Below are 10138 nucleotides of genomic sequence, written 5' to 3'. Positions count from 1 at the left end.
TTGCATCACCCTTAACATGCATTACCTCTCTTAATGCTCACAAAGCCTGTGAGGCAGTTACTAGGATTATCCCCATTTTACCAATGAGGAAATACAAGCTCAGAGGGTAGACACTTTACCCAGGGTGACAAAGCCAACACATAGTAGAACTGCCGATAAACAGCAGATCCAGGAGCTGAAAGGGGTCTGTGGAATTCTGGAGCCTGAGCCCTCAGCCCCTGTGTCCCTGCTTGCGGAGGGAGGATCACCCAACAGCCCCCAGCTACTGCTATTTCACCTCCTGTTGCTATCCTGGTGACCCAAATCCTTTGCACAGAGGGAGCTGCCCATAGATCTCAAGCTTCAGACCAGGTTATTCAAAAGTCCTGCTTCCACCTCTGGGTTCCTCTGGTTTCTCTATTTTCTCCACCACCTCAGTCCGTTTCCATGGAAACTGCTGGGCTCCTGCATCCCTTTCATCCTCCTTTCTGGGAAGCAAGGCCAGCTCTCCGGCACTCCAGTAGCCAGGCCTGACCATTATAAAAACCAAAGAAGCAATATCTGGAAGAAACACTTCTAGGCATACGGAGGTACCAGGTCAGGCTTCTTATTTTTTCCTTTGAAGTGCTCCAAAATAACACCAGGTGCTCTAAGGAGCTCAGCCAATTACCGAAGCTCAGTGGATCCTGGCTAGAAAGTTGTTTGTCATCTGTCCTCTGACATCTCACCACTTCAGTCACCAGGCCTCCCTCCCTTCTTGAGGGAGTGATTCTAGGGTCCTGGGGCAGAGGGACAGTTGGGCAAGTCTCCCTGCCAATCTTTGGTGTCAGATCACAGCACTCAAATGAGCTGGTGGGCTGGGGATGCGAAAGTGAAGGTGGTCCCCAATTTGCCCTTCTGGTGGAGGGAGGAACCAGCCATCAGAGAACTGGGGGGCATCCTGGAAACAGTGGGCCTGGCATTACTCCTTAATACTGGGAGGGGCCCTGTGGCTCCAGTGGCCAGGGTCTGGGAAGAACTTTATACATAGTGCCCAGGAGCTTGGCACCTGGTCCACAAAGACTCCATATACCATGGAAACTGGAGGGGACAAAGTGTTCTTGATACCCCACCCCTCCCAGGTCTTGTTTGGGTGTTAATCTCTCTGAGCCTTGATTTCCCTATCTTTAGAATGGGTCAAATTCTTGCATTGCACATCTGATAGGGTAGTTGTGAGGACCAAAGCAAGTCACATCAAAACCCTCTGTAAAGGCATTTAAAGGTATCCTCATGGTTATAGCCATCATTGTCGTCATCATCATCATTATCATTATTGTAGTAAAACTCGAGGGGAAGTCCTGGAAGGGAAGCAGAACCCCAGACATCTGAAATTACTTACAAGAGCCTCAGTTCATGAAGATGTGCTCATAAATGTTCCGTCTTTACCGTCACTTCTTTAAAATACACTCATCGAACCTCTCTTTCCCATCCCTGAATGATTTCTTATCTGAGTCCATGTTTCTCCTCACACATTTGGTTATTGAAACTTGGACCAGTCCAGCTAAGACTCCAGTCTCTTCTCCAATGCAAAGCTCTTCTCCTTTCCCATTGCAAACTGGACAAGGAGCTTGGGTCTGAAGCTGAGCCTGGATAGAAGAGGTGGCTGGCTCCAAGACATCCCCTCCTGGTAAGGCAGACGGAGCTGCAAGGAGAGATGAGGGGCGGGAGATCTTCCTACCTCTCTGGTCCCTTGCAGGTTGTAGGAGCATCCCAGGCTCTGGCTCCCGCTGCTGGTCTCTGAGGAATTTGAGGGCCTGTGCATGGTGGAGTGAAGGTTTTTTGGAGCAGTCTTCAGCTCAGCTCTAGCTTCCTAAACACCGAAGATATCATAAACACCAGCAGGTATCTGGCTTCGGCCCCCTCTTTAAACTATATGCACCTTTCCCAGGAGCCATAGCAACCCCCAAGGGCTGCAGAGAACCATGGTGGCTCCCATCTTCCTTCTAGACGCAGGACAGGGCAGTCTAGGCTGCTTTCATAGGCCATCAGACAGCTCTGAGTCAGAAGCAAGCGCCAGTCCATCTTCATATGTGGCCCAAACTCCAGAACACTGCTCACCCCAGCCCACTCCGGAGCCAGGTGACATCTCCAGTTCCTCCTTGCTGCTGAAATCCCCCACAACCTGGAGGGGATTTCTGGGGGTTCCTCCAACAAAACTTGACTTCAGGACAGCCACAAATGCTGCACTCCCAGAAGGCCAATGCTGCTCTCTCCCGCACCCAGACATCTCCCCTGAAAATCCCTGGTCTTGGTGGGTGGTGGCGGGCAGGCTGAGCAAGCCAGAAAGACATGAGGCATCTGATTCCTATGATTCCAGATGTGGCCTAACTGCCACTATTTCAGAACAACAAGAAAAATCCCTCCTCGCATCGTTGCATTGGTAAGAATACCTGCCTATTAATTAAGCACTTACGGCTGCTGGGGTTCTTGCTAGCTAACCCCTTGATTACATTCTTTTTGGTCCTTCCACTGACTTTGTGAAACTAATTACCTTGATTTTTAGTAAGGTTCAAAGAGGTTAAATAGCTTTGCCCAAGGCCTCACAACCAGCAAGAGGGTTTTGAGCCGTATCTACCTGACTCCAGGGCGGGAACTTGTAACTGCTCAATGCGGCTATTTCTGCAGGACTCAACTTAGAGATAAACCACAAATGCACCAGCTTGGGCTCCTCAGTCCTCTAGGAATGGGCCTCCCAGAAACAGACCAAGTGTGCATCTGAAATGAATGAGGCAAGACTGTCCCAGTAGAGAGTTTAAAGGTCGCTGTGGTCACCCTACTGTCATACCCAGAACCGTGTCCCCCTGATCTCAACAGCTCTGGAAAGCAGGAAGTAGGAGCTTCACTTTTGACTCCTCACCAGGAAAACCAAAGTGGCATGGGGACACTGGCTTTGCTTCTTGGAAAAGCAGGGATGAGCTCTCTCACCCAACACAGATTTGGGACAGGGGCCTGACTGACAGGTGTCAGAGCCCACAGTGCTGAGCCTGGCCCCCTGGGGGGCTGTGCAGCACAGTGGTTAAGAACTTGTGTTCTGGAGACAGTATCTGTCTTAGCCTTTCCTGTTGGCCTCCTGTTGAGGTCAGCCCCTCCAGGAGCCATTAGCTACCCCAGGGGAGATGATGCTGACCGAGAAATTTCTTGCCAAGCCAACCACTGATCACTGGCTCCAGGAAGGGCAGCAGGAGCCCTAACTCATGTAATCCTCAGAACAATTATATTATTTATATTATTATTATTATTATTATTATTATTATTATTATTATTTGAGACAGAGTCTCACTCTGTCGCCCAGGCTGGAGTGCAGTGGCGCGATCTTGGCTCACCACAACCTTTCCGCCTCCTGGGTTCAAGCAATTCTCCTGCCTCAGCCTCCCAGTAGCTGGGATTACAGGTATGTACTGCCACGCCTGGCTAATTTTGTGGGTTTTTTTGTTTGTTTGTTTTGTTTTGTTTTGTTTTGTTTTTTAGTAGAGACGGGGTTTCACCATGTTGGCCAGGATGGTCTCAATTTCTTAACCTCGTGATCTGCCTGCCTCAGCCTCCCAAAGTGCTAGGATTACAGGCATGAGCCACCGCACCCAGCCAACAATTCTAAAAGGCATATGCCCACATGCCCATTTTGCAGAAGAGAAAAACTGAGGCAGAGACAGGTTATATAATTTGCTCAAGGTCACACAGTTTATTCTGGGATTCGCACCCAAGCAGCCTGATTCTTGAGTGCCTACTCTTAACCACTGAGTCATCCTGCCTCCCTAGGGGCTTTGGTGAATCTCTCAGCAGGGTGGATGGGTACCTCTAAAGCTAACTTTTGATGACTTCTCCCACCTAGTCTGTTCCTGCAAGTAACTCTAAACACATTCACCCTAGGCAAAGAACAAGCGGTTTTGGAACCTGCGTTCTCTATTGCCCCTTTGAGACTCGCTCTGGGCTTGGCCCTCTCTCCAAGGGACAAGCCCCTCTCCGTCTCCTCCTGGGTTCCCCTCTCCCCTAGCGACCTCCTTTTCATTCTCACTTACCTCCTTGCCTTTCACTCTCCTCTTGGAAGGTGGTTCAGCTAACACTCATTAGCACATGTTAATGAGCGCCAATTCATGTCTCAGTCACTCCGTGGCAGGAGAGGGGAGAAAGGAGGGATGATGCTGTCACTCTGTGGGTAAGGTGTCTTACCTTACCACAAGGCCAGGACAGACCCCCAAGGGCTCAGACCGCAGGAGAGAATGGGGAGAGGGCCCAGCTCCCTGCTGGGGAGTCATGTCTGCTGCCCTCAGGATGTGCGCTCAGTAGCTGCGTCTATTTTCTCTGAGACCAGCTCAGAACATCCCCAAGACAGAGATGGACGTTGTTCTCTGTCCACTGGAGCAGGCACATTCCCACGATGTCCCTAGGTGGGCGTGGTTAAGACCTGGTACGGGTTGATCTAGTTCTGCCACCCCCTGGCCGAATGTCTAAAAGCCCCCCAGAGCATGGCCAGGGTGAGGCAGGTACCAGGGGTGGAGGGAGGCTCCGAGGGGACGGATATACCAGGACCCAAACAGACAGTGGAAGCCCCCCACCCCTACCCCCACGCCGCTTCCATCGGAATCCTCCCGGGGCACTGCTGATTCCAGCTGCTCCCCACTAAAGCCTTGAGAACTCTTGGCTGCTCTGCAAGGCTGGGCCCCATGAAGGAGCCACGTGCCGGGTGGAAAGAGTGCTGAGTTCAAATTCTAGCCCTGCCACTAATTTGCTGGGCCAATCACTTAATCATCTTAAGTCACAAGTACCCTCATCAGAAAAGTGGTCCCTGCTCTTCCTGCTGTGGAAGGATCAGGAGAGAGGAGGCACGAGAGACCTAGTGAACTCCGAAGCCCGAGAGCTAAATATTTGTCAAGTTTGTGTTAGTATTACTATTAGAGTTGTTACTGCTGTTATTATTATTATTGCTACTGCCAGCAATAATAAGTGGTGGATGTACTCAAGACGGTCGGGAGGGAAGGCAAGGGCAGCCTCTCCCTCATTTTCACCGAAAAGCCTCCGGGTGTCCCTGGCCCGGAGCCGAGGGGTCTCAGCGCAGAGGTAAGGGCCCCCTAGGAGTCCGGGCCGAGCCTCTAGCGCCGCCGCCCCCGCCGCGCCGCGCCCCGGTCGGATTCCCTGAGCGCGCGCGCCCCCTGCTGGGGGCCGGGCGCGGGCGCAGGCTCCAGAGCGTATATAAGGGCAGCGTGGCGCACAGCCCCAGCGCGAGTGCCAGAGCCCAGACGGCGCGGAGCGGGAGCGGTGCAGGCTGAGGTCTCCGAGCGGCTCGCCATGGCTGGCCCGCAGCAGCAGCAGCCCCCTTACCTGCACCTGGCCGAGCTGACGGCGTCCCAGTTCCTGGAAATATGGAAGCACTTTGACGCAGACGGTCAGTAAAGCTCCCAACTTCTGTGACCATTGGCACCCAGGGGACCTGCGGTGAAGGGGGCAGGGGGCGGCGCTGAATGCGGGCGGGTGTACGTTTGCCCTCAGGAGGTGGTCTGGTCGCAGAGCCTGCTGGGGTAGGGGTCCCGGGTTTGGGAGACATCCGGCTGCTCTGGGCACAACTGTCAGTAACTTTCTTCCCTAACATAGATGACCCAGAGCCCACCCGCATTTGCACCTTGATTCTGAGCAAGTGGGAGCTTTCTCAGAGAGGTGGCCTGGGCTGGGAAGGCCTCCAGGTTCCCCCTGCCATCTCCCCCACCTCCCCTGCCTTCAGCTGCTCCAGCCACAGGTCTCAGAAGACCACTCATTTCTGTCCTCCTCTTCCCCTTTTGTTGAATGCTAGGTTAGCCCCCTTACCCTGCTGGAGGCTGGGATCAATTAGGGGATCCTGAAGAGAAACTTGGCCTCCCCAGCTTGATTGGCTGGGAGCAGGAGTGGAAAATGGCATTGGGGGCCCTGAACACCCCCCTGCTTCCTTTGTCCATTTTCCAGTCGCCATGGGCATGTAGGTTTCCCAACACAGCAGCAGTGGGTGTGGTGGGGGCAGCGTTGGGGTGCCAGTCCCAGACCTGTTCCCTCATAGTGATAATCCTGGGTGCTCTTGGTGACTTCATCTCTGGGTAGGGGGAGGCACCACCCTAAGTGCCTCAGTGACCAACCCTCTGCTCTGTGTGGTCTTGACACTGACTCACCCAAAAAGCAAGGGCCAGACCAAATGACCTTTGGAGGTAGCCCCCAGCACTGGGATTCCAAGAGTCTGTGGTGGTCTGACTCAGGCATAAAGGGTGGTCCCCCTTTAGAGGCTTTTGATATCACTAGAGACTCTGTTTCTGTCACTCCGAAAAAATAAGTGATCTGATTTCCCTCTCTACGCACAGACCTGGCTAAGATGAGCATCCAAAATGTCCTGGCATCTCAGACATTTTGTGGTGTCTGTAGCTACCCTCCCCTGGGGTAGCTAATGGCTCCTGGAGGGGCTGACCCCAAAGGGAGGCCAACGGGAAAGGCTAAGACAGATGCTGTCTCCAGAAGACAAGTTCTTAACCACTGCGCTGCACAGCCCCCCAGGGGGCAAGGCTCAGCCTTGTGGGCTCTGACACCTGTCATTCAGGCCCCTGTCCCAGATCTGTGTGGGATGACAGGGAGTTTATGCTGGGGTCTGAGAGCAAGGGGGATGGAAAACAGAGGGGCATCAGGTGTGCCTCACTCCATTCTTCCCTCCTCCCTTCCTCACCTTGGCAGGGTGTGGAGGTGGCTGAACAGAGATCCTCTGCCCAGAGTGCTATGGGGAGGCAGGGGTTAATGTCTGGGGATGCTAATGGGTGAAATTTTGTTTCCTTGGAGCCAACTGAGAAAGCTGGAGGAGTAGGGGACTAGGTATTTGAATACCTGAGTTAGGACTGTGATCTGCCTATGAATTACTGACGGAGGTGGGTAGATTGTTGAATCTGTAAAATGGGGCTAAGGAGGGGTTGTGTTTCCAATCCCCAGCTCCTGCCATAAAATTCCCTTGGTACAAAGGGCTCTCCTAAGAGAAGTGCAGCCTTTTAGTATTCCAGATGACATGCACATTCCCTAAGGAGGCTCCTGCCAGTTTATCTGCACCAGAGACTTGCGTGATTCAAGGAAAGTTACCAAGCAGCCAAGGTTACACCACTGGCTTCCTGGTAGATGAGTCAGCTATAAACGGAGGACTCTACATTTCTACTTTCCCCCATTCTCAGAGGGACAACCAAGAGCACTGTCCATAACCACGCAGATCCTTACGTTGATCTGAGACATTGTACTTAAGCACAATTGCACCTTCTCAAGGTGTGAGGCTGCTGGGCAGACCATGACTCCCCTTATACAGATGAGGAAACAGACACAGGGGTTGACTTTTCCGAGGTCATGGAGCAAGTTACTGGTGGGGCTGGTTCCTGGCCAGCGTTTATTCTCCCACTCTGGTTCCTGAACACCCGCTTGGTTTGGAAGAGGGTTTTTTCCCCTGATGATAGGTATAAGTCTCCCTCTCATTCTCCCAAAGAAAAGCCCCCAACCCACCCTTGGGGGTGATGGGCAGTTTCGTGTATCCCAAAATGGGGTCCTTGGCTTGGCTAGAGTGTAGTTAAGCTACCACCAAACCCATGATCTTCAAAGCCTCCTAAAGCCATTGTGCCTCTGGCTCCCTCCTGCTCTGGGGTGAAGGGGGAGCTTGATGCTTGCACCTTCTTCCTTGTCCATCAGGCTTCCACTGCCATCTCTACATCACAGCCTCAGGGAAGTCCCAAGGAAAGGCCATGGACCCGACACAGAAGGAGGGCAACGAGGATTAAAATACCAGAGATGAGAGAGAGGTGACTTAGGAAAATATGTATACAGCCAAATTGGAATTCCACAAAAGGATCCAGAATTAGGCTTTGGGCGACCTTCCTCCCCTCCTGAACACCCAAAGGCTACAGGTGAGCCCAACACCACAGTGCCTGAGGCACTCCCAGCCCTGTTTAGGCCTCTCTTCTACCAATTCTGGTTTCCGTTTTCAACATGGGGTTTCTTCCCAATTCTAAGAGTGCCCCTCACCACTCACAATCTTAAAAACACCTGAGAGAACTCTCCCTTGCAGCTCTCCAGGTCCCTGGAGTGAGCTTGCTGGAGCCCAATTAACCACAGCCCCCAGAGAGTGGGAGCCATCTCCCCACCCCTTCTGGATGCTGGCTGGTAGTAAACAAAGACAAAGAGACCTTAGGAGGCAGCTGAATCCCAATGAGAGGGAGGATGGGGGCAGGAGGACCCTTAGCCCATTCCAAAACAGAAAAAGCCACCATCACCCTAAAGAGTTGGATTATTTTCAAAATTCTTATTAGCCTTGTGGTAGAGAAATGAAGAAGTGTATGTTTGGAGAGTGAGAAACTAGGACTCAAAGAGGCAAAATTCTTTTCACAAGATCACACAGCAAAGCAGGAAGAGGTGAAGGGGGAACCAGGAATCTGGTCTCCTAGTCCGCAATACCACTCCACCAACTCTGCCTCAGCAGTCAGCCAAGGGCATGCATTTGGGAGGGTTCCAACGTTGTCTCTCAAAGGCTGAGGTAAGGAAGATGACAGCCAAGCCCACCCAATGACCCTGGTGGGGTCTAGGGCTCTTCCACACATCACCTCCATGCTCCGAGTGGCCCTGACATGGCCTTATGTATCTGAGCCCATTGCTCCGTTGCTTCCTGGACACTTCTGTATCAGGAACTTTCCCCCTCTAAAGGATCCAAGTGGCTGAGGGATGCCCAGTTCAGAGTTCACACTGTCCTTTATTTGTGGTTCTGATTAGACAGGCCACCAGGCTCCTATTTTACTGACCATCTGCGAGCAGCGAAGTTGTGGCTCCAAAGAGAAATGCCTTAGCTTTTGCTACCCCTTTGAAAGCAACTAAGAATGTAAAGATAACATGAGTTCTCTTCCAGGGGCAAGCAGACATTCATGGGGCCAAGTTGAACATCCTACTCCCTTCCAAGAATCTAGCCTACATATACTCGTATGTGCGCAGAAAGTTATATGAACAAACAGGTCTATTACAGTGTTCTTTGGAAATACTAACAATTTCAGTGGGTGGAGGGGGGACTGTGCTTCACTGGGGGACAGAAAAATAAATATGGTCATCCCTATGATGGAGTATGATAGAGTGAAGTGAACCTTTTGTAGTGACATGGAAAAATGTCCAAGATGTATTATTAAGATATTGTTTAAAACTGTAGCAGAACACTATTGTGATATAAGCCCATTTTTATTATGAATGACATGTATGTTGCAGGATATTTAGAAAAATACAACTGAATAATAGCTGCTCTCTCTGAAGAGTGGATGAGCCAAATGAAAGGGGATTTTCTTTTACTTTCTAAGTTAATTTCCATAGCGCTTGAAAATTTTACAAGAGCATCTATTTCCTGTGTAGTCAGCAAAACAATAAAGATATAAGAAGGAAGGCCAGGCACAGTGGCTCAGGCCTATAATCCTAGCACCTTGGGAGGCCGAGGCAGGAGGATCACTTGAAGCCAGGAGTTCGAGACCAGCTTGTGCAATACAGTGAGACCCCCGCTGTCTACTACAAATTTAAAAATTAGCCAGGTGTGGTGGTGCATGCCTGTAGTCCCAGCTACTTGAGAGGCTGAGGCAGGAAGATGGCTTGAGCCCAGAACTCCCAGGCTGCAGTGAGCTATGATTGCACCACTGCACTCCAGCCTGGGCAACAGAGCCAGACCCTATCTTTAAAAAAATAACTAACTAAATAAATAAAGATATAAGAAGAAGAAAATGTGATAGACACCTTTTCTTCCCTTGTAAGAAATACGTATATGTCTCCAGGTGGGGGGATCTGCCTAGACTCTTCTGGGCTTCTGTCCACCTCCAAGTGGCCCAGGTGACTTAGGGGGTGCTCAAAGCCTCTCACAGGGACTGAGTCCTGTTCCTTATCTATGTGGACCCTGAGGATTTTGAAAATAACAACAGAGGCCACAAAAGGCTGAGGATGGCTCTGCGCAGGCTCCCATCCTCGCCCTCTGAAACCCAGTGACCTGGCAGAAGTCGTCTCCAAGCCCACACAACACTGAGGACCACTCAGGGCCAGACTGCAGTGCCCAGCCAGGCTCTTCCAGAGCACGGGTCACTGCTCATTTGTTTGTCCCTGGTTTAGGGAATGGGGAGGAAATTCAGAA

At 51.5% G+C, this 10138-nt stretch overlaps 1 protein-coding gene across 3 annotated transcripts in view; it reads left to right on the top strand.

Moving 5' to 3' along the window:
* The first annotated feature begins 5202 nt into the window (after window positions 1-5202).
* CALB2 (calbindin 2) overlaps window positions 5203-10138 on the top strand; it is a 32961-nt gene continuing 28025 nt past the window's right edge. For 2 of the 3 annotated variants that reach the window (XM_024233686.3, XM_024233685.3), the window contains exon 1: window positions 5203-5398. In XM_024233686.3, coding sequence (XP_024089454.1) covers window positions 5302-5398 — 97 coding nt within the window. In that variant the 5' untranslated portion in view covers window positions 5203-5301. The remainder of the gene's footprint in view (window positions 5399-10138) is intronic. The other variant, XM_063717741.1, reaches the window with a different exon arrangement.

This window comes from Pongo abelii, chromosome 18 (genome assembly GCF_028885655.2).
Source record: "Pongo abelii isolate AG06213 chromosome 18, NHGRI_mPonAbe1-v2.0_pri, whole genome shotgun sequence".
In the NCBI taxonomy this organism is placed as follows: Eukaryota; Metazoa; Chordata; class Mammalia; order Primates; family Hominidae; genus Pongo; species Pongo abelii.
Note: the sequence above shows the minus strand (reverse complement) of the source record. Positions and strands in the feature narration are given on the sequence as shown.